General features: G+C 40.8%; 1 protein-coding gene across 14 annotated transcripts in view; it reads left to right on the plus strand.

The window, feature by feature from the left end:
• Window positions 1-24,097, plus strand: part of NFIA (nuclear factor I A) — a 343,582-nt gene that overhangs the window by 215,188 nt on the left and 104,297 nt on the right. For 11 of the 14 annotated variants that reach the window (XM_015636078.2, XM_015636071.2, XM_033516520.1 and 8 more), the window contains exon 3: window positions 20,975-21,040. The exons of the other annotated variants lie outside the window; for them this stretch is intronic. In XM_015636078.2, coding sequence (XP_015491564.1) covers window positions 20,975-21,040 — 66 coding nt within the window. The remainder of the gene's footprint in view (window positions 1-20,974; window positions 21,041-24,097) is intronic. 14 annotated transcript variants of the gene reach the window in all.

Consider the following 24,097-nt stretch of genomic DNA (forward strand, 5'->3'; position numbering starts at 1 on the left):
AAATATCTGTGATTTACTAAAATTTCCAGGGGCAGATTGCATCCCTGTCCTCGGGCACAATATCAGAAACAAGTTTTCTGCCATTCTTTACCAGACACTTCCTTGCTTTTAATGACTCTAGTAATCTTCATTTTAAGAGTTGTGTCCTTTTTTATTTAGAAAATATCTGATGTCCTGTACTCAGGTAATGATTCAGCTCTATATGGAGTCTGGGTGACTGTGACTAAATTCAGTTTTAGGTACAAGTTAAGGGATGATTTGTACAGTTCAGCTGCAGCTTGCCTAGGTTATCTGTGGGTTATGGAATTTGCTTCACCAGTGACAGAAGTAACAATGCAGGCTTTATTTACAAGAGGTTTATAGTGATACCACAACTGATAGAAATCTCTGTAGTTCCACTGGTTTTAATGGAATTATTCCAGATCTAGCTGCAGATCTGATCTGTAACACAGCACTCCACATTTTAAATAACCATTACAGTTTAGAGGAGTTTAAGTAAATTCTGGGACTCAGTGCATAGTTATCACTGGGAGAAAATATTATAATTAAGATGCAAACCCCCACTTTTCCAGAGTTAAATTAGGATCTATATTTGTTAGCAGCAGCTAGACTGAGTCAGCCACACTGGGGAAGATGCAAAGACACCATATATATTTATTTCCCTTCCCTCTTGTACTGTTTTTAAAGCATTTGCTGAGTTCTGTAGCTCTTACTCAAAATTAGAGAAGAGACAGAAACATTTTTAGATCATGTGGTATATTCTCCATCCTGTAAATGCACAAATTGAAGAAATGGTTGCTTTACAAATAGAACAGAAAGAAATCTTTAAGTTCAGTAAAAAACTTCTAAAACACAATAACAGAGCCTGGACTATATCATATTAGAGAATATATTGCTTACCTCGCTGAAGTAGATTGAGGGTATTCATGACCACTGGTGAATTCCCTGGTGTGTAGTAATCTCTGATTATTTGCACCTGAAATTCTTCACCAGCATAATGTTCTGTAGCTGAGGCTTATATAAAGTTCAGTTTTTATTAATTCAACCTTATAAGCACAGTACTTGGTTCACATTCGTGATTACAATTATTTATTTAAGTAGAAAGAGATATCTAAAAAACACTATGTGGATTATCCTGAATCTCAGAGGGCTCTTTTATATACCATATTTAATGAGCAATCTACTTTGGAAAATAACTAGATTTATTGTGGGTAGCAGTCCTTTATCCAAGTGATGTGATATAAATACAGTGGAAGCCACTTTTTAAATTATTACAATAATAGGAGCACTGAAAGAAATAAAAAAGATTTTTTTTTTTTGGTATGGCAAGCCATAAAATGTACAATGGTGCAGCAGAATGAATGAGTGCCTGTTCAGAAGGGAAACTTTCTGTGCACCAGAAGGCTAACTGCCGAAATAATGGAGCCATTCACAAATATATTTTTTTGTGTAGCAAATAATAAAATAGTTGGACAATGAAGTCTCCTCAAGTGCATAATAAATAAAGAAATTAACCACACACACAAAAAAAAAAAAAAAAAAAAAAAAGGGAAATAAAATTCCATCTTCAGGATCATGGTTGAATCAATTAGAAAATGTTTGTAAAGGCTGATCCTTTGCAAGTCTGTGTGTGCCCCAAAGGGTGCTGATGCTCGCAGGATGGAGCCTTTTCTGGACTCTTTAAAGAAGCTGAGCCCCAAGTGAGCGTCAGTTTGGGACACTCTGTAAAAAAGGAAATACTTAATCGAGCCGGGAGTTTCGATCCAGTCTGTCCTGAGCACATAAATACTCAGCCAGCAATTACTCTCTTTGCTGTTCTTCACATTCAGCATTAGTTTTGGGCACTTTTTAGATGTGTTCCATTATCTATGCCTAAAACAGGGGGCCAGTACACTATGTATCTTATCACATTGCATTATTGACACTGTAGTTAGAGCCAAGGTGGTATTTTGTCTAAATCATATCTTTCTGTGGTTTATGTATTTATTAAAGGACTTAGATGCATTTAATATATTCTTTCCTTCAAAGGTTTGGAACGAAACTGAGTGAACAGAATTACTTTATACTTTTTTTTTTTTTTTTCCTCCCCATTTTTATTTATGGCCTTTTGGAGCCAGAGCTCTGAAGATTTACACTTGGCAGGAGACTTAGGTGCTGTTCTTCTCCTGCTCTCCTGGTCGGCCTAGTAAATCGTGAGCTCTTTGAGGCAAGGTCTCTCTGGTTTTTTTCCTTTGCTTCAACAGAGCTCAGCAAAATGGAGATCTGCAGGGTGGCAGCCTTGGGTACGGTCCTGACCAAAATTAATCCTGGTCAGAAATAGCCCTAATCACAATTAGTGATCCTGGACTTGGCAGTGAGGTCCCTGCACAGGGGTAAAGGATGAGCCCTCTCCTAGATGACACAGGAGCAGTCTGTAGGTGTTTCAGCAGCTGCAGGTATGGGAAGAGCTTCTGCTTGGATTGTGGTACCTGTGTAAGGCTGAGAAAGCTGCAAAGTCAGATATTTGGTGCATTCACCCCTCCAGTGTCCTTGCTTCTCAGTCTCAGCAGCACAGAGCAAATTGTCCTGGAAGATGTCCTGGGTATTGCTCTTGAGTAAGGAGTAGCGAAAAGCCAGGAAAGGATTTTGCCTAGTGGGGGAGCACAGGCAATCATAATTTATTGCAGGCTTGCCTGTCATGACTAATGGACTCAGCCCCTATTAACTGAGCTGTGGCACCTAAACCGACTATTTTTCTTCAGCTTCTTCCCTCAGTTTGGACCAAACCACATCCCTAGGAAGAGAGACATTCTTTTTTTCTCCAGGTTAGATTTCTGGGGTGTGAGATGAAGGGGGACTGCAGGGACACAGTCATAGTTGGAGTTAAATGGCACCATCACTTCTGCCCAGAAGTTTGAGTTTCAGGGCACATATATAAAAATAAAATGGTGTAAACTCTGTAACACCTCTGTCTGCCCTTCCTCACTCTCCCTTGCTATTCCTGTTTTATTTATCCTGCCATGATAAAATGAGTATCTAGCAGAGACTGGGCAAACTGGGGCTCTGCAGTGATGTGCTGAGGGCTGCCCATAGCTTGGTTAGTCAGGAGAACAAGCATTCCCACCTTGCTCACTGGGATGGGCTGGGTACATCCACACATCCATAAAATCACAGCTATCCCAGAACAAAGCAATTCACGGAGCTGGGAGACATTTACAGGAAGGCTCTGTACTTGCATGGACTGATTTTATCACAGAGGTTATTTTGGAACTTCTTCAAGATGAGAGAACTGTTGTAAGAGGATGGGCCAGACTTCCCTCATCATTGAGCGTTGTCGGGGGCTGAAGTGCCATGAGGAACTGGGGTTTATAACTAACTTTTTTTCAGTTTTAGACACTTATTTTTAGGCTTGGGTTTGCTAAATGAAGAAATTCCTGTTTTGGAACCAGCATGAAATATCCAATTTCTGAGCAGGTTCACAAAATGATTTACTCTTGATAGGAGGTTTAAGGGGGGGAAAAAAGCAGCCTCATTTAGTTTTCTAACTAGATCATGGGCTACATAGTAATTTTAGGAAGGGAACATACTTCACATTTGAGGACTAAGTTAAAAAACCCTGAGTTAGAAATCCATAGGACAGAGACATTTCTGCTTTATTCTTATGGTTTGGCATCAAACCAGTCATATGCAAATTTTAAACTGTGCTGCTAAATAGTTAAATAAGCAGATCTAAAGGGTGTAAGGTTCCCAGATCCTTTGTAACATCCACACACAACTAATTTTATATCTTCTACCAATACATTTCAAATCACTTTTCTGATTTTATTGAAGAAAATGTCTGGAATTTTGATAGGAAGGACTTGAAAAAGATAGTTGAATCTGGATAAAATATTCATAGATATAAGAACTTGTAGTTCCAGGAAAAGGCTGCTGGGTGCCTTCTTGACTGTTCTTCTAATTTCCTAATTTCTGTTTTCCCTGTTTTCTGTGCTGTGTGTTTAAATAAACTCTTCTGGTTCTGTCTTTCACACATCATTGCTTTCTGCTTCAAAGGCTCCTTTTTAAAACTTACTCTTTGGTTTCATTTTCTTTTGAACATGAATTGGGCTTCACCAAACACTCTGTATACAGCTCACACCCACAAATCCTGAGAGCAGGGTTGATTCTGTCTACATGTAATTTTGTGTATGGAGTTACTCTTTACTGCACTGGCTGACAGAGTTTCTGTTTTCAAAATAGTTTCCTTCATTGCTCCTTCTTTTATCAATCCCATGGTTGGGGCTGCAACTTTTCCTCCCTTGTCCTTGTGGAAAACAGACCACACTCCAGGTTTGCACAGAATCTCTTCCACCATATGTTTTTAGTAATTGTATAGTAGGGGGGGGAAACAAACCACTTTTCCCTTGTCAGACATTTCTAGCAACACTTTTTTTGTAAAGGCCTTCATCAGAAGTGGCTGAAATTTGAGACTATTCATAGAAACAGTCCTCAGAGAAGGTGAAGTTTGAGAAAGAAAACAGAAAATATGGCTAAGCTGTGATTGAAAAATCCCTCCTGAGCGTGCTCGTCGGAGCCTCGCCTCGCACCGCGAGCGCTCTTTGTTTTTGTGGCACTGGAAGCGGTCCGAGCGCTCAGCCGGAGGGAGCGGATGCCGTGTGCTGGCGGCTGCCAGGACAGCTTTCCAGAGGGTGTCATTTATTAGCCTCTCTGCTACAAACTTTGCTTTGCACTGGGTTATTTTTCTGCTGTTGCACCTGTGCCCTTTGGTGGGCAGTGGCTGTGTCTGCTGCATGTTGATGAATCATATGGCACTTTGTGTGCCTCCCTAACTCTGTTTCCCTACTTCTGATTTGCTTTTCAGCCCTGATTTTTTGTACCTTGTATGGAGGTAAAATCTCTTGCTCTTATTCCTTATTTCTTCCACTGAACAAGCTACTGTTGGTGGCAACCTAATATCAGGGAATAGAGAAGAAAAATATCCCAGTTTAAAAATACAAGACACTCAATTGACAGAGGCAAACATGGCATATGCAGAAGGCAGAGGGAAATCAAATGCTTATTTACCTTTTGGGATGAGTTGTTCAGATTGTACATAATCCCATTAGAGTAGGAACAATCCTCTTGGATGATGAGGTCTGCGCAGCACATGTGACCTTGGGACCAGTTTGCTGAGGGACCTAAGTCCTTACCTGAGTGGTAATGGGAATTAGGAATAGTCTTAATATCATTAATAATTTCTGTGCTCCAAAGGGATTTTAGGTATGGGAGGAAGTGATTAAGAAAAAGGTAGAGCTGATTCTTTGCAGTCTTCCCATGGTCTATAATGGGACCAGCACAAGGTCCTATAAATAGCTTTGAACATTTTAATCTGTAACATTTGGTGTAAATTGTAACTTTCAGAAACTTATCTTTTATGTGGTGCAGTTTGCTTTTATGTCCCTACTGTCTAATCTTATCTTCCCATGTGCTGAAATATAAAAATTCATTGCAATTATCTTTCCTGTAGTAAGATATCAAGGAGTTGGTACATTGTAAGGGGACTGGGTTGAAGTACAATCAACACACATTTTTTTGGATCTAAAAATACCAGTGTTCCAAAGGTCAGCTAAATGATAAATCCCATTCTAAGTGTATATATAATACACATGAATGCACACTATAAATTTGTTTTATAGATTTTCATTGAAGTGCTTCACAGTCTGATGATAATTTCAAAACGTTTTGAGTTTATCTGAGGTCGCCGGCACAGCGAGCGAGGAGGGAGAGCGGCGACGGCAAAGGCGGCGGGTGGAGGTTCCGTCGCTCTCGGCCGAGGGAGAAGGACTCTGCCAGTTTGGCTGTTGAGCATGGTGAAAATCTATCCTTGTTTTTCCCTAAGAAGCCAGTTGGACAACCAGTCTGGTGGCCAGAGTCACTCCTGTTGATTTAAATAGGAACAGGCCCTGCTATCGGGCTATTGACTTCCCCTTTGTTTCCCCGAGAGCACGTAGGGTGAATGTGTGCAGAGCGCAGCTGCTGGAGCTTGTGCTGCCTTTCCTGTGTGGACAGTGGGATCCATAACCCACAATTTAACAGCCTTTCTAGCGGGGCAAACACAGAGATTCTTCTAGAAGTACTCCCAGAGCGCTGTGTCCCCTCTCGTGGTCTTTTTCCTTCCATGGGAAAAGGTGGATTCAACCAAGGCCCTGTAAATAATATAATTTCCTGGAGGCATTTTTAGATGCATGACTGCTAAAATGGATTTTGTCTAACATACAAGGAGAGGAGACTTTTATTCCTTTCCAACTGGTACAATTTATTTAAGTTTGGTGGTCTCGACATGTCTTTATTAGGAGTAACAGTTAAAAAAGAGGTAGCAGTCAAGGAAACCAAAGGACTCTCATCTGTTTCTCAAAATAATAAGTATTTTTAAGTAGACCCAATGTTTCTTGTACCGAACTAAATAAAGCATTCCAGAGTAAAATAAACATGTCTTCCCGTTTAGGCTTTCATTGCACAAGTCCTGTTGAAATTCGTACTAAGAGGGCTTGAGAATTTCCCTCCCTCCCGTAGGCGATCCCAGTGTCCAGCGTTGTGTCCAGCCCGCTCCGTGCTCGGGGACAAACACAGCTGGGCGCTCAGGTTTGTGCTCGCAGGAGAGCTCTGCAAAGAGCTCATCAAATGAAAACGCCTCACGTGCGTCGTCTGCGTGACTGTGAGGAGCAAGGAGAGTTTTAACCACGCTTTCTGAAGTGTTACAGGCAATACAGTTGCTCTTTTCACTGGGTAGTGCTTACTTTTCTTTGGGATCACAAATATTTGAATACAATTATTCAGTCAGCTGGACATCTTTTCCCCCCCATTTCTGCTCGAACAGTAGTAGAATTTAGTGTTGATTTAAAAGACTGTCTGCCTTAAAAGCAGATTGCAGAGTTTGCACACTGTGAATTGTAATTAAAGTGTAAGGGGTGCTTATTATGTCAACAACTGGCATGAGAACCCCCGAGCAGCAGGTGACCCCAAACATGTGACGTTTGTGACAGCTAGGATCCTTCTTTCACTGGTTTAGCAATCTGAAAGACCAAATTGAAAGAAGCCCAGAGGCTGTATATTTCATTAAGTCCCAAGGGAAGTGTGGGATACAGCTTCCTTCTGCTTTGCTGGGACGTAGCCAAAAACTTTCTAGAGGCTCTGTTTTTGACAGAGGCTTGCTGAAGGGGGGGGGGAAGAAACCTTCCACCAATCACCCATAGGACCATAAATTTGACATTTCCCACAGTTTCTTTGAGGCACTGATGTTGCTGTGTCAGCAGTATGTCCCGAATCTTGTGTTGTATTGTTTGAAAAGGAACAGTCAAACTTTCAGGGGAACTGAAATGTTTTTCTTCATTGTCCAACAGCTCCTCTGCTGCAAAAAACCACAAGGGTTGTAAAGCACACCTCTCCAAACGGGGGCTGCTTTTATCAGCAGTGGGTTCTGTGCAGGCCAGCAGCGCGTGTGCTGCTCTGTGACGAGGCAGAACACTCGATAACATTTCATCCCTGTTACAGAGCAGGCAGGAGATTATCAGATATACCCACATACGACCTGATCGCAGGAATGATAAGGAAAGGATCCTTGTGAAAGCGCTGCTCTAAGTCTGTCCCCTGTCTAATTCCAGTTGGGTTATGTCAAGTATTATCTTGGCCCAAAAAGGCTGAATTATATGGTTTGAAACGTAGCCTGTAATTTATTTTTAAATAATTCTGAGTTTGGTGTTAAACAGATTCTTCGGCCTCAGACCCTGCCCACCAATCTTTTTGTGGGTGACCTGTGGTGCAGCTGGAAAACCCATGCTCTTCCTGAGCCTCCACTGGAGAGCAAGGAGCACTTCTCTGCCTGTTTCAGGACAGGAAGGCTTTTCATCTTTGATAAGAAAGTTGACTTAATTTTTTCCAAGAGGTTTGAAAAACAGCAAATGCCTGCTCGTTCTCTTCGTGTGTAGTTTGTTGCCGTCACACACTTAGTGCTCTGTCCATCCACACTGCCCCAGCGTGTCCTGCCAGCTGCTTTTTGTGCTGCTGAATCCAGATCCTTCACTTGCCTCTGTGGCACCTCAATCACATGATGGTTGAGAGGTTTTCATGCTCCCTAGGTTAGTTTACATTTATATATGTTTTTAATTAGTGGATGAGAGGTTTAGAATCCTTGACTCGCAAATGTGAGCATTATCACTTCTTCCACTGAGCTAATAAGTGTTTCTGGTCAAGTCACTTAACCTGTAGTCCTCATCTGCCTAGAGAGATGCTACAGTAACCAGCATTTTATAAAGAAAATAGATCAAACTAGATAAAGATAAAATAAATTTAATAGTACTCCTTTTAGTACTTCTGTTTCAAAGGAGTATTTTGAGAATTATCGTTGATGCAGTTCTTTGATCTTGGATGAAAGATGCTTTAGAAATGTAAAATATCTTTGTTTATTGTCATCTCAGTGGCTGTGAAATTTTTCACAGAAACGAAATTTTGGGAAACACATGCAGAAGGTTTTGGTGTGGACCTCATTGTTTAATTTTTTTAGTAGACTTCCAGAAAAAAAAAAAAGGGACTGGGTTGTTTGTGATTACACATAGCACAGTGTGTCAGTGGAGATGTAGGTAATCTGGAGTTCCTAATGCAACTGCCCTCATTTTAACATCATATTCCAGTTATACTAAAAAAATAATAGTATTACTAAAATGTTGTGATTTTGAGGGCGGTTTGGAGCCCTTCCTGCCCACTCTGTGTGTTCCCATCATTCTCTCAGGACTGTATTTTTATTTCTAACCCTACACTTGGAGCCAGTCGGACTCTGGAACTGAGACAGAATTAGGTCCTAAAAAGTGCTGGAACAGAAGCTTTGCCACCTCTCAGCTCTGGCCCAGGGCAGTGATCGACTTAATGTCTTTGCATTTGATTTCAGTGCATTCTGACCAAGACCTGCAAACAGCCTCTTCCCTGCCAGCAGGGAAATGGTGAAAACACTGTTAAAAATGGCAGAGGAAGTTGTTGTATAGTCAATGAGATGGTTACATTTGGTCTAGTCGTAATTTTTGGACGACTTATTTCTTTTGAAAATCAGCTTCTAAGTGAACCCTTCCCCAAATGTAACTACATTTACTTTTTTTCCTGCACTTTTAAGTTTTTGGAAGGTCTGTTTCTGGGGAAAAAAAAAAAAAAAAAAGCAACATTAGTAATGTTTTTATCTGGGAAATTTTAGGGGGGTTTTTTGTCCAACTGAAGTTTTCAGGCTCTGTAACGTACTGCTTGCTAAAAGGCCCACTCTACAATGCATTAAGTACAACAGAATATTCCTTTGCAGGATTCCCTTTGTTGCAGACATTATTTATGACATTTTAGTCAATATTTGCATGGCAGACTGTCCAAAATTATTTTGTTTTAGGCACATCACTGATAACTGGACCCATACTCTTTATCATTCTTTTACATTCATTAGTCACTCAGTAGTGTTTTTAACATTTTAAAACACTCATGCAATTCAAAGGAAAATAGATTTCAGCCAAAACGCCTTCAAAATTATCTTTTTTCCTTTGAGTTATTCAGCGATTTTTAACACTTCGTATGTTTGATGTTTTTTTCTTTAGTCTCAGCAAGGCAAAGTTTTTGCAGGCTTTGACTATGCTAAAGATAGGATTTTGGTAGAAAAAAGAAAAGTGAGGTAAACTGAACTTAATGTGAAAATGTTATCAGACGTGGTGTAAGGTGTAGCCAGCCAAAAAACCTGGCTATTTGCCTTCTGTGTAAAAGGTAGTTTAAAAAAAAAAATTTACAACAAAACTAATTAGCAGATATTCTAATGCAAGAAAATGTTGCTGTTAGTAAAGTTTCTTCAATATGCCAGAAAGCAGATGGTGGCAATGGAATAGCGTTTTCTTTTGCCAGCTTTTCTATATGCTTTCTAAACCTGCAAGAGCTTTTGCTATTCAGTATTCAAATTTCTGACACTCTATGATCTTTTTCATCTTAAAACAGAAATAGAAACTGAAACTTAAAAATGTAATCAAGTCAAGCTGTCTGTTCATCAGATCATAACCATGGCTTTAAAAGTTTGATTAAAATTTCGTCTACGCAGTGTAGTTACGGGTTTGGAGAGCCCTGGACTTCTCTGGTTTTAAATTCCTTCCTCAAAATTTAGATTTGCAGCACTGGGACCAAGTGAAAATGGATTTTAGCTTGCATGTTCAGAGTCAACACATTATGCTGAATATTTTTTCAGGGGGCCAGCTATATTTTTATGCCCAACTCTCTCCTATATTTATAATGAGCCACTGTCTTTTGGGGTATAGATATAATTCCGTTTCTCCATGATTTATGGTGGTTGTACCTCAGATTCTGCTGTAACTCATACCGAGCCTGCAGGATGCTACTTCTCTCCAAGTTTTTACTTTCTCTTCCACTTGCATGGCTTACAAACACAGCAGAAACACAGACCAAGTAGGCTGCCTACCAAAAGGCTGCTTTTTTTTCTGCCCAAGTCTGTGGTGTTGATGCCAACATGATACTGATGCAAAAAAAACACATCCTGATTTTTATGGTAATTCTCATTTCTTCTTCGCAGTCTACAATATTGTGAGAGTAGAAACAGATCCACGGAGCAACAATCAGTGGCAATTCTTTGTGGGCAAAACCCTCTGACTTGACACTTGGAGAAAGGCTTCAGGCTGATGGCAATATTTCTGCAATTATTCTGGGGGAAAAAAAGGCAAAAGGAAAGGAGGAAGGGAAGAAAGGGAACTATCGAGCAGCTTTTTCTGCTGTACAATTTTATATATCTATGTATTTTTGCCAGCAGTTTAATTTTGTATGTAGCTTAAGAAAACCTGAAATGGAAATTTTTCACATGCCACGTTGAACTCCTCGCAGTGCACAGAACAAGGAAAAGACATCTGCCAGAAAAAAAAAGAAAAAAAAAAAAGAAAAAAAAAATTTGGCCACTGCAACCAAATATGTACTTAAGAGGGACTGAAATGGGAGCCAAGAGGAAAAGTGTCAGGTACATCAAAATAAAAGAGTTGTGAAAACGGGACTGCAAGTGTAGATCCACAATAAAAAAAAAACAGTACCTAAACTTTGCTTAGACTGCCTCATCTGTAACTTGATATTAATCTGCTATTGACAGAATCTCCATGGAATATTAGTTCATCTTTTGTTTATTTCTTAAATAGTCACACATATTTTTATTATCAACATCGCTTTTCTCTGTGTGAAATAGAATAATCCTGAATAGGGAAAATGGGCCCGTTCTTTGAGATATTAGTTCTTTTTAAGTTTTCTTTGCTCTGATGGATGTATAGATTCCTAGTTGAGTTTTTGGTTGATCACAGGAAAATTTTACACCTGTCCTTTCGAGGAAAGAGAAGAAGGAGATATTGAAAAAGGAGGAGGATACGGCTCGGGCTTCTGCCCAGTTTGTTGGCATGGTGAAGGTTTTTCTTTGTTTTTGCTGGCTGATGAAACCTGGAATGGCTGAGGCTGTGGAGAGACCTTAGAAACAGGCAGAAATGCAGGAGCACTCTGATGGTCTCCACAAACAGCGTGGTTATCTGTGTGGTGTTAGAATGGCCAGCTCTAGAAAGCAGCTCGTGAGTCATGTCGAGGGCTAATTTGGCTTTTTGATGGAGATCAGTTTGGAAAAAAATCTGCTCTGGAAAATCTAGAGATCCTCCTTGGGCGTGACCTTGTAGCACCGCGCGCCTTGGCCGGAGGAGAGGCGCCAGCTCGCCAGCTCCTGCTTGGGATAAAGGATGAGGATGGGCAGTGACGCCAATAGCCTGGGAATACGCAGCTCCCCGCCTAGGATCCCATAAGGATGAGTTTGTCACAATAAATAAATAACAAGGGGATGGTGGGGGATAGAGATTAATTGGGTGGCTGTACGACCGCCAATGGAGTCTCACCATATGGTGGACATAATCCTGCTTTGCTGATGTTGGTTTTCTCACCAGGGTAAAACTGCACAAAAGCAGAACCTAGGGTCTTTGACCAAAGCTACCAGATCTGCTCATCACACAGGCTCGTCTCCACTTGCCTTTGTACATGAAGTCAGGCATTGGAAAACCAGCTATTTAGTCACCCTAAATGCTGCTGTCGTTATTGTTAAACTGAGATAGAAAATGCTCTGGAGAGAAATTCTTTCTTGTTTTTCAAAAAACCTAATGAGGAAAAGAAAGGCAAGTGAAACAGAAGCTGAGAGTGACTGGAAATATCCCCTTCTAGGTGACTTTGGATCCACTCTACTAAGTAATTTTCTACATAATGTAGTTGAAGGCTTCCTAAGTGGGCACTGCCATTGCCACTGTAATGGCTGCATTGGTGGGAGGGAGACTTTATTATCCAGAGCTCAAAAGCCCGGCCCTGTGCTTTTTACTCCTTTTAGTAACTGTGCCTCTCAAGGCAAATCATTTAACCTCTATGTGCCTCCTTCATCCCTCCATAAAGTGGGCATAGTTATGCTCACCTTTCCCACAGAGGTGTTGTAAAGCTTAGTTTAATGTTAATAAGCTGTTTTAATTTTCAGGATAAAAGGATGTTCTATAAATATACATTAGAAGTAATAATAGTTTTAATGTATGCCATTATTTTATAACAGTGCTTTTCTAGTTTTAGAATTTTTTTAGTGGTTTGAACTTATTACAGGATCAGTTTTTGTTAATTAAAGATTGACATTCAGGCAAAATTTGTTGGATTGTTCTATAAATCCAGGTCTGTGTGCACTGAGCATGCCCAGAGCTGTGCTCACCTGCACTTCGGGATCATCAGGACGGCCCTTTGGCTTTTAAAACAACTCTTTGATGCATGTGCTCAGAAGTCTGATGGCTTCTAAATAGAATGGTTCAAATATTTCAAAGCACTTGAGATTCGTACAGTGTGAAGCAATTTAAAATTATTGTACTGCAATTAATTTTAAATAACTGAGCACTGCATATGTCTAGAAACCCGTACAGATCCAAATGGAAGCTCTCTAAAAATTGAAATGATTCAATAAATTTAAATCACTCTGAAGAAATGGATGTAAGTACTGTAAATCATTTTGTGAGGGGGATAAGCAAATTTTTTACAAGTGAATCTGAGGGTAGAGACTCTAATTAGATTTTTTATTTTGGGGTTTATGATGATGAAATGTAGGTTAATATATATTTCCTAGGGATATGAGGGCAGCTCTTGTTGATCCATATGGTTTCTTGTAGCTCTTACATAGGCTGCTTTTTTTTTATTTCCCAAGATTACAGAAACTTAGCAATCCAACTTTGCACATATTTTTTTTCCATTACAAATATCTTTCCCTCCAAATCTGTATAAAAAGACATGAGAAAAATATTGGTCCACAGCTAGAAATGCCAAGTGTATTTTTAAATGCAGCTAAAAAAAAAATCCTGCAGAATTAAAACCCTGTGCAGCATGGAAGCTCACATTTTGTAGAGCTGGGCTGTTCAATCAATGTGAATTTTTATATGCCTCCATCACTGATTCAGGTATAACCTGTATCTGCAGGTACCAAAGTGGATTATTGCCTGATAGCTGTTCGTTAGCTGAGAGCATGTTCTCTGTCCTTCCCTTACAGATGTATTAGAAAGATGCTATCTCGTTGTAGGGAGGCTGCTAAAAATATTGATGCGAGACCTATTGGAAAGTAATGTCATTTCCATTGGCTCCAGCTCAGCTCCAGGAAAATCCGCGTGCCGCTTCCTCCTCCTGCCGCCGCGCCACGCGGGTGCGTGCGGCTCCCAGCGCCGTGCTCCCAGCTCTAGGGTTGCAGTTCTTCTCGAGTGCCAGGGTCAGAAATGAGAAATTAGTGCTACTCTCCTGACCCTTCCGTTTCACTGTGTCCCCAGCAGCCGCAGGAAAAATGGGACAGCATGGTCTCTCCTCGCGCGAGCACCCGGCTCTGCTCGTGGAACGAGAGCGCTTCGTCCAGAGACGTGGCCACCTCTTGGCAAAGGGCTCCTGAGGGTCTGGCCGCTGGTGTCGAGGTGTCACGGGTCCTCAGGGTGGGACAGAGCCCTCGGTGGCCGAGGGAGCCGCTCTGCCAGGCTACTCCTGGTCATTGTGTTCTGGGGAGGGAAATTATTTCTGGATTTGCTCCATGGCTGGTGGGCTCTTCCTGGCTGGAGGAGCCACAGAAAGCGAGAGGGGCCCCTCAGCAGGGTCTTCCTTAAGGCCTTACCTTACTTTTAGACAGTTGTCATTATCTTTGTCTAAAGGTCATGGCTAAATTGAATAAAAGGAAAGCTGTGTGTTCCTGTCGATGCACAATGGCAGTATTGACTTTCGTAATCCAGTTTGCTGAGGGGTGAGAGAATTAAATTAGATATCTAAGCACAGAAATTGAGAGCCTTTGAAAACAAAGATAAGGAGACAGCCTGTATTTTCCTTTTCCTGGGAGCTCTGGGCTCAAGATTTTGCAGGTGTGTCATCTGATCCATGGCTTGCATCGATCAAAACTGTGCCAATGCATATTTAATTAGCAAGGGGACCCTGGATGCATTATGGCCATCATCCCTATATTGAATGGACTGTCAGACTTTCTGAATGCCTCCCCACCCCCCCAGCCCCCCCACCCCCCCCGCTTCGTTGTTTGGGGAGCTTCTGCATTTTGTCTGAGCAGCTAAAAGTTTCTTTGTTTTTAGCTGGTGATGCATACAGCACCACTGAGGAGAATACAAACAAGTAAAGTCCTAAAGTGTTTATTTTGTCTAGGAAAAAGGGCTGAACCAATTTGAATCCTTTGGGTAACGGATTTTTGTATCTCTTGGAATTAAAAAAACACAGTCGCACGATGTTTACTTTAAGAATATTTTATTATAACAAATAAAATCTGTGCTGTGGGATTTCTTAAGGAAGCCTTTGATGACAATTTGAATTAAGTCAAAATTAACGTTTGCTACTGCAAAGGAATAAATAGAAAATGTTCCAGAAATGAATCAGTAAGCAGGAATCAAAGGCTGTAAACTGTTTTAAAAACAAACATTTAGAAGTGAATCAAATACTTGTTTGTAATATCAAGGAACAAATATGGGAATACACAGATTCCCCACATTCTAGGCTATCACACGATAGCAGTAAATCATTTATGGGCTTGTGAGAACAAAGAAAGTTGATTTAAAATGAAACCATTTTGATACAGCTTTAGGGTCTCGCAGCCTCTCGGTGAAGTTTTGCGTTCCTATTTCCAGCGAGGAGGGAAGGAACAGGGAATTTCTGCAGCCAAAAAAAAGTTAGGCAGGGAGTTGTGGAGATCTTTGTTTGCGTCCACCTTGGTACAAAGCCGGCCCAGCAGACAGAGTGTTGCCTGATAAACAGATGTAATACACAAAGTCTGCTTACAATACCGAGCAACAGACTGTGGGCACATGTTTTGGGCTCATTCAAACTCATCAGCATAGTCTAGCTGGCTGTTTTGTTGCTAGTCTGCTTATGGGGTAGCTTAGGAGCGTCTTACTGGTGAAGTAACAAGGAGGGTTTTTTTGCCACAAAAGTTTTGTGGCAGGGGCTGATGGGAAAATCATTTGCATACATCTTGTTACAAAGGCTGACTACTTCCTGGCTTAGACAAAGTGTTGCCTGATAAACAGACTTAACACACAAATGTCTGTCTGGAATAAACAACAGCAAGCTTTGATTTACATTTCCATTATCAAAGATAATCTCTTTCCCAGTGTACAGGAATTAAGAGTCCTCGCCTTATAAAAAAAAAACCAAAAAACCAGGCTGGCACCACAGGGATTTTGCCAGTGCAGAACCTCATTGGGGAGCCCTGGGGATGGGGTGTACGATGCAGGGGTATGGAATAAAGCTGGGAATCTGGTGTGGGCACGTACATGTGTGATGGTGAGGTGGATGATAATGAAGCACTTTGAACTCCCTATAAAAGTTGACTTGAAAGCAATGGCTGGAGTAAAATGGAGAGCCAGGCCTTCCTTTAAAGAAATCCTAGTAGCCACCAAAATTGCCGTAAATAATAATTGTAGCATATATGGAGTGACCCCTGTGTGTTTATATTATAATGTATAATGAAGGAAAAGTGAGTGTAAAAAAGCCCCAGTCCTGGTTCTGGTTTCTGTTTGTTAATCCCGTAAGCTCACCACATAAGACTGTATATAAAAGAGCATGATTTCCATTTTATTTTATTTTTTTTTAATGTATATAAATCTTTGGTAGAATCCATGCCCAAAATTATAGATGAAAAATTTATTGCATGAACACAACCCAGCCATATAAATTTTTTATTACAAATAGGGCTCTGAAACTTGAATAAAATATGTCAGTTTATTATACAGTATTCCCCCACCCCCAAAACATGATATGAATGGAAAATTTAACTTCTGCACTTCTGTGATGCTTCTGCAAGGTGCTGGGCTGGTGGTGGAGGAGAGGAACCTGCTGTATTTCACTGCAGAGCAGGCTCAGCATGGGCAGTGGCAGTGCTGCCTTGCTCATCTGGCATTGCTGGTCATTTTTTTCCTGCACTACACGGGGATCACCTTTACTGTTTCCAGGATAGATGTGGTAGCTCGTGGGCTGCTCAGAGGCTCAGGTTTTGCTGGAGAGCAGCTCTACAGAGGTAAAAAATGATCTTGGCACCCATTCACTGGGTTTGCGCAAACCAGCAGACAATAAAGAGGGTCACTGCCACCCCAGTGAATTCCAGGCGGGATTCAGCCTGCTCTGGAAAACACGGTGTGTTTTGGGAGAGCTCCACAAAGTGTCCCGTCTCCCACAGTCAGGTAACCATGGAGTGGTTTAGCCCTGGGAAGTGCCATGGCACTCCAAAGGGGATTTTTTGGTGGAGGAGTGCAGCAACACTTCACCGTCTGTGTCACGGTCTACAAAAAAGAACAACATTGTCAGTCTGTTGACATTGGTCCTGTCCACGGGCCAGACTTTCCTGGGAAGGTTTTATTCTTTCCAAACAATGGAGCGCTCCCTTCCAGTGCCGCCAGCCCTGCTTCCATGCAGCCGCCGTGCAGCCCAGCTGGAGCTGTGCTCCTGCTGCAGCTGAAAAGGAAAACTGCAGCCTGAAAAGTCCAGAGCTTCCGTCCTGGAGCTGGAGGTCCCTGCCTGTGCAGGGTTTGGGATCAGGCAGATCTGGGGCTCGCTCGTGCTGGGGTAGCATATGCTTAAGGAACAGATCCAAAGAGGAACAGAGAATAGAGATGTGATAGGAAATGCTACTTTGAAACACTTGCCTGTTTTGTTGCTTGGGTTTTGTTTTTTCCCTTTATCCCTTAATCATAATTGATTCTTGGAAGTAGAGAGTAAAATAGCTTCAACATGTTTTTTTGATCCTGTTTGCCATGGTTGTGGTTGATACCAGATCCCCTTGAGCTTCTCTTGACCAGTAACCTTGAGCCCAGTGCACAGACTCACTCAAACCCCAGCTAGCTCAGGGTTAAAAATTCCAACCAATAACTTTTCTCTAACTAAAAAAGCCCCCAAATAAAACCCATTGTGCTATTCAAGGTTAAGCTTCCTTAAACATAAAACTAGATTCCTTGGTGATTTTTTTTTTTTTTTAATCAGCAATCTTAATAGTGGCTCCTCACTATAATATTTCCAACTCCATCTGAAATCATTTAAATCCTCCCCTTAATAACATGCACTTTATTGTAATATACAGATTCTTTGGCTTCCTACCAGCCTTAGCTTAAGGCACCAATGAAACTCGTTGCCGCAGGGGGCCGTGGATTCAAGAGGGGCTCGCATCTACTGTATATTTTGTTTTGTATGTTTTCCAATGGCTCTAATTATTGCAGGTGGTAGAATTTAACTGGCAGTGTTGTTGCTAAAGAAAATAGGCATAAAGTGTATACTGTTTTTCAGAGTGGCTATCAAATATATAGAAAAGAGAAAATCAAATGAATTGTTAAACTGCTCTATAGTAAGTGATTTTATTGATTTAATGCAAATGCTTATGAAAACGATCTTCCATTTATATCAATTATGTATGGGCAAAAATTAATTTATTCCTCCGGTCACCTGTTTGGCTAACTGACTCAGCAGGACAGACATTCCCCCTCCTGTTGTAGCCAAGCCCGCAAAACACTAAAGGTTCCGAAAACTGGAATTTGAAAGTTTCCATGTGCAAAACAACAAAAAAGCCCGGACAGGAGTTAGTGCCAACTGCTGAAAAAGCAGAGAGCGAGCGGTGGAGGCTGAGCAAGACTCCCTCGTCCTAGGCAAGACTGTAAAACACAACGGCTCTGATTTTGCCAATCCCTTAACCATGTGGCGGCACATTTATATGTGCCGGATCATCTGCGGCATCTGAATAAAATCAGGGAAGCAAAATTCTGCATATAAACATTTTGGCTAAGTGCCTCAACTCAGTCTTCTTATCTGGGGTTTCCACAAGATGCCACCTTGCATAACAATGCTGAGCACACGCTTGCCCAGTCCATGTTTTCGGTAGCCTCCCGTGATCCCCACCGCAGGATTGAGTGGCTTTAATTCCACCTCGTCCTGTGTTTCACTGCTCTGTGCCTCTCCACGAAGAATAGTGCTTAAAGCTGTGTTGTCTTTTCCTAGGAAATTAATATTTAATTTCAGCAGAAGGGGCGGGTTGCAGGGAAGCAGAATTAGGAGAAACGCTCTCACCAGAGCCGAGGTGATGATAAAAGGAGGAAGTTAAAGATTCAGCGTGCAGACAAATGTCCAGTGGAGCCCCTCTTGTGCCACTAGCCTTGGTGGAAAAACAGCATTGGAGGCAGACAAAAGTACTTTGTTTATCCCAAGCCAGGAGCAGCTCAGGCTGCGTGTGCTGCCCACCGGCTGCGGGGCTGCTCCGGAGCCAAGGTGCCAGAGCCCGGCTCCCGCGGCCGCCACCGCGGCCTCCAGGTTTTAGGAAAGGGAAATATTCCCCCAGTCCCACATTTCAGCAGGAACCTCTCCAAATCTATAAATTTTTTGTGCAATTCTGAGCCTACTTGAAACATAAAGCCCAAACTCTGACTGAGCCATGGCTGGCTGGAGGGAAAGGAAAACCTAAAAAATAAGCAAAAGGCTAATGCCCACCCTGTAAAATGAAATCCGTTGAATGTTGATTTTGAGTGTTAACTGAATATTTTACATTCCTCATATTTTACTTTTGTTACTACCTTTGCGGTATCGGAAACACGAAACTTCTTGCCAAAATCCAGAATACAACAGCACTGTGCGTGTTACCCCCATAGTGTATCTGCTGGCACTGATCTCAGCTTCAGGGAGAGATAATTCAGAAGATCAATATTTAAAACAAAATTGCAGAAGTGAGGATTTTTTTATTTTTTTTTTCCCCCCTGAGCTTCGTTGGTGAAATTATTAAAAATAATAAATACAAAAGAGAAGAAATGGATTCTGGGATGCACTGGGTATATATCACTTTTTAAGGGAATTTAATTGATTTTAAATAGAACTATCATGACTGAAGCTTTCTATGCTAAATATTCTGAGTGTTACATTCTGAAATTCATCAAGTTTTGTTTTGTGAGCACTTTTTTTTACTTGTAGTTTTTAATTTATACAAGATTGTCCTCTAAGCTTCTGAATGGTACCTAAAGCAGACAGTCAGCAGGTAAAAAAAAATAAAAAAAATTGAATATTTAAAATAGGCATTTTCTTTATAGTGCTCTGCGGTAATTAAAATCTTCATTTGCTTAAAAGCAAGGAACCTTTTTAAAGCAATAAATTAGCATTGCTTGACCCAAGGTCACTAGTAGTACTGCTTCTTCCAGCACTATTAATACCTCAAAGAAAAAGAAGGGGTGGTGTTATGACTCTGTTGCAATAGAAGTAAGATTTTCAATTTAATCACAGTTAAGTGTCGTGACCTTTTGATCTTGCATTGACTTCTCACTGAAATGTGGTCAAATTTCAGACAGCTAATTCCAAACTCTGCAAAGTCAAGGTGAAGTCAGAAAACGGGTTTGTCACGATGAGGGGTGGTGTTGAGGCATTAGCAAGTGGTTTCATCGCCTAAGTTTTGTTTCACAGCAAGAACTTTTTCTACAGGATCAATAAATTACAGAACAATTTCTGGGGAAAGGAGAAGAAAGTGTATTAATTGCAAAAAAACAGTAATTTGAGGGATTTCTTAAAAAAATATTTTTTCCCACAGGTAAAGGGACTTTTTTTCCCAGTTCATAGTGACAGAAATAATTAAGAAGGAAAATACTATTTGACTAAAGCTTCTACTAAGAATAATTTTTGGACCAAAGAGCAATCACCTTCACATAAAGTAGGGTTAATAACGTGTAAAAAATGCAAAACACTCCTATTTCCACATATCCTTTTATAGGTAATTTTATTATTTTAGGCAAATAAATTGTGCTTGTTGAAGAGTGTTAGCTGGGAGTTTGTGGGATTATTTTACACAAGTTCTAAAGCAGGTCATCCAGTATCTGGTCTCACTTATCCCACTGTGAATCACCACCAGCACCGTGCATTTTAGGGATCTTGTGGTGCTGTAACCACTGTGAAAGCACGCCAGAAAATCAGCTCTTCCCTCAGTTTTGCAGATTTTGTTCCAGAAATGTGTATCCAACAATCTCCACGACTGTGTAGGGTTGCTAAGTTACCTTTCTATGCCTGCTTGGAGATATGTTTTGAGACTTTACTATGTGTTGGAGTAAGGCTCTGGTTTGTATACAACATAGAGGCTGCATTATAAAAAACATGTAGGAGAGTCGTTTAAATATGCCTTCTTTAAAAAGAAGGATTCTCAAAGCTTAATTTATGCCAACACACACCCTGAGCACTCTGTGTAGTGCCATAAACAAGATTCCCTTTTTTTAAAATTTTTTTTTTCTTTTTTTTTCCTTTTTTTTTTTTTCTTTTTTGCTAGCAAACATATTACCTAGGCACGGGACTTTTGCATTATCATGTCCTAGTGCCACACTCCTGTCCTCAGTTTGTACTCTCAGCCTTTTGAGGAAGTCTGGCGCCTCTGATCTATTTTCCACAGCAGACCCTGTAATTTTTGGCTGTATTTTATGTTTTTCAGATTCAAGTCAATCTGAAAGTCCCAGCCAGCCAAGTGAAGCTGATATTAAGGACCAGCCAGAAAATGGTAAGTTCTTACCTGCTGCTCCTGCTTTGGGATATTAAAACAGCCCATATTTATAAAGATTTTTTTTTCCCCCCATGTCTAATATAAAAAGATGATTCAGAATAATTGACATGGGATGGCTACAAATAGCTTGTGCACTCTCCTCATAGTTAAAATGCTACTGTTCCATTAATATAAGGTAGCATTTCTTTGTCCAGTCCTGGAGAGCAACTTTTTTTTTTTTTTTTCCCCTTTAAAATTAATTTTAATTAGGGAGATGCCATTAAAGAGCCTGCTGTATGCAACCCTTATCCTTATTCCTCCGTAGCAAAGGCTTTCAGTCCCTGGGCCTTGAGTCATGACCTTCAGGGGAGTAGATACAACAGGAAAACAGATCAGGGAGGTTCAGCTACAGCTCCTTGGTGCTTCTCTCCACATTCTCAAGTGGCAGTGGCTGGAGTGGCAGCAGCAGAAGGACTGGGACTTTTGGGAAAACTCATGTTCTCTAAACCAGGACAGATTCAAAGTAGAAGCAATGGCTTCTACTGAAGCAATGGCTTGCTTTGTAAAGCAACCTGGAAAAAAAAATAAAATTCAATAATAGTGGATTTCTGTGGGGACTGTATGTGAAATGATGATTGTGTGTGTAATGGAACAGCTTCTCTTCCTTTTTTGTGTTTAGCTAAGGTAGACCTCAACAATTTTTGTTGGCCCATTGGCAACTGAGTTTTGTTTTACTACTTCTATTTAGGACTTTGAATAAGGGATGGCTATTAGTAGTAGTTCTTCTTGACTTCTTTTATCTATAACCAGTCCATTTTTTAATAAGACCTAAATGTAGATTGGGCTACCCACTGTACTTGGGGTCTACTCTGCATACACAGAAAAGAATTTATGTGAAGGGTTTATGCCCCTGAAGCCCTGTCACTATTTCTGGGATGTGTAAATCCATGTAGAAATACTGTATCTGTAGTAATACACGTGTGATTTCCCTTTCTCAGAGAACTAACTGCTTTGCCTTAAACCCCTGCAGCTGTGTGTGTGTTCAGTGGGGGTTTTGGGGGCTTCAGCAGCAGCCAAACAAGCTGCAAGGGACAGTGGGGCTGTGGGGCTGCATTCACATCTGGACTGCTTTGGGTTTAAACAGGGGATGATTTAAGGGAAGAAGAAAAGGTTTAGGTACACAAAAACCTTTAAACTACCAGCATGAATCATAGGACGTGGAACATAGGGCTTATTGGGCTGGCAAGATTTTGGCTATTTGGGCTCCTGTATTTTCCTCCCATTAGATATGAAAGGTTTCATATTTTGATAGATTTTGTGCTGTTCATCTCTAAACATACCATCTTAAAACATTGCTGTTGTTTCTGAAAGACAGCGCCTAATTTCCCTTATCAATCCTGTTCACAGAAATTCTAATTTGTAGCCAAAGGATTGCAAGGTTAAGAGAAGAACTGACTAAACTGTGATTTTTGCTCTGCCAATTCTGCTATTTTTTTTCAATGGGGAATATGTTGCCTGTGTTTATTAAATCATATTTTAATTTAGAATGTATTAGGCACCAGGCATGTTATTATTTCGTGTTTAGATAATATTCTTTTGCAGCTATTAAAGCACAGTTCACCTTACCCTGCAGTTTCTTAGTCTTTAACAAAGCTTGCTACTCAACAACTGCCCCAAAAAGCAGCAATGTCAGTGTTTAATAATGTAGAATCTGTAAGAGCCTAGTGAAATGAAATATCTCTGATTTGGAGCCTGAGTCTCCTTTGTAAAACAATCTTTTAGTGAATTCTTGGAACTTTGCTGGCGACCTGCAAAAGGTACTTTTTTAATTTATTTTTTTTTTAATAAACAGGAAAAGGATTTTTCTCTCTTTTTTTTTTTTTTCCTTCTCAGTTTTACTAAAGGGTATTTTTTTCCTCCACCACAGCAGCAGCCTCCTCACTGGTTCTGCACCTTCTGCAGTGCGTGTGTGGGAGATTTTCTAAGGCAGAGTGTTGGCCCTGAAGGGCTCGTTCCCCCCGGGGCAGGCGCTGAGCTCATTCCCAGCACACACAGCCCCCAGCTCCAGGGTTCCCGGTGTAGATCAACACAGATCTGCAGCTCTTATCTCCTGGACGTGAGGATGAAAGCAAAACTGCAGGCTTTAGAAAATGAAAAACTGCACGCACAGAAACGGACACAATAAATCATATTAACTGCGTTGTTCTACACTTGCTGGAGACCCACTTCCACAGGGCCTGATCCAAATCCCTCCGGAGTCAATGGGAGGCTCGTAATTGATTTTGCTCAGAGTGGGAATGAGCCCACACAGAGAGGAATTTTTTATTATTATTATTTTTTTTATTTTTTTTTAAATCAAAGAAAAAATAGAATGGTGAATAATCTTATTCCCACCGATGCCAACAGTGGAGTGACCAGATTGAGGGCAGATTTGGAAGCATTTTTGCATGTGTTTCTGGAAGGCACAAAGAAGTGTATCGATTCAGAGCTGCCTTTTCCATGCATGCATTCCTTCATTTTAAAAAAATAAATCTTTAAAGGCCTTGTGAGGGTTATACAGCCTCTCTACTTGCCTGTTAATATCCTTTCTGTTCCACTCCATAAATTCTAGAGCTATTTATTATACACATATATTTTGCATACCTTGAGTAATGTAGGTTCAGAAGGGTCAACTATACGGCCCTGAAAAAGAAGGCCTCCTACTACAGATTTTAATTTATCATCCTAAATTGTATGTGTTGTTTTGCAAAGCCTGTGTGTCTAACCTTCATTGAAGTGAAGTTCATGGGAGAAAAAAGCTTTTCTTTTTTAGAGCCACTCATGTGCTTTTTCTAGTGGGCTTTGCTGGTTCGTTTTCTGGAGCAGGATCATCACAGACAGGGGAGATGGTGACATCTTCTGCTCTCAGTGGTGGCTTCAAAACCAACTCTGGCCTTTGCCTCAGCCTTCATTAAGGCAGAACAGTTTCCAGACAGTCATCCAGTCAAATATTTAACAGAAATATTAAGCATTTCATTATTTCTAAAGAGAGAGATGCAGCATGATGGCCATGAAAAGCAAACATGCAGGCGAGAC

The sequence above is a fragment of the Parus major genome, chromosome 8 (assembly GCF_001522545.3).
Source record: "Parus major isolate Abel chromosome 8, Parus_major1.1, whole genome shotgun sequence".
NCBI classification, from domain to species: Eukaryota; Metazoa; Chordata; class Aves; order Passeriformes; family Paridae; genus Parus; species Parus major.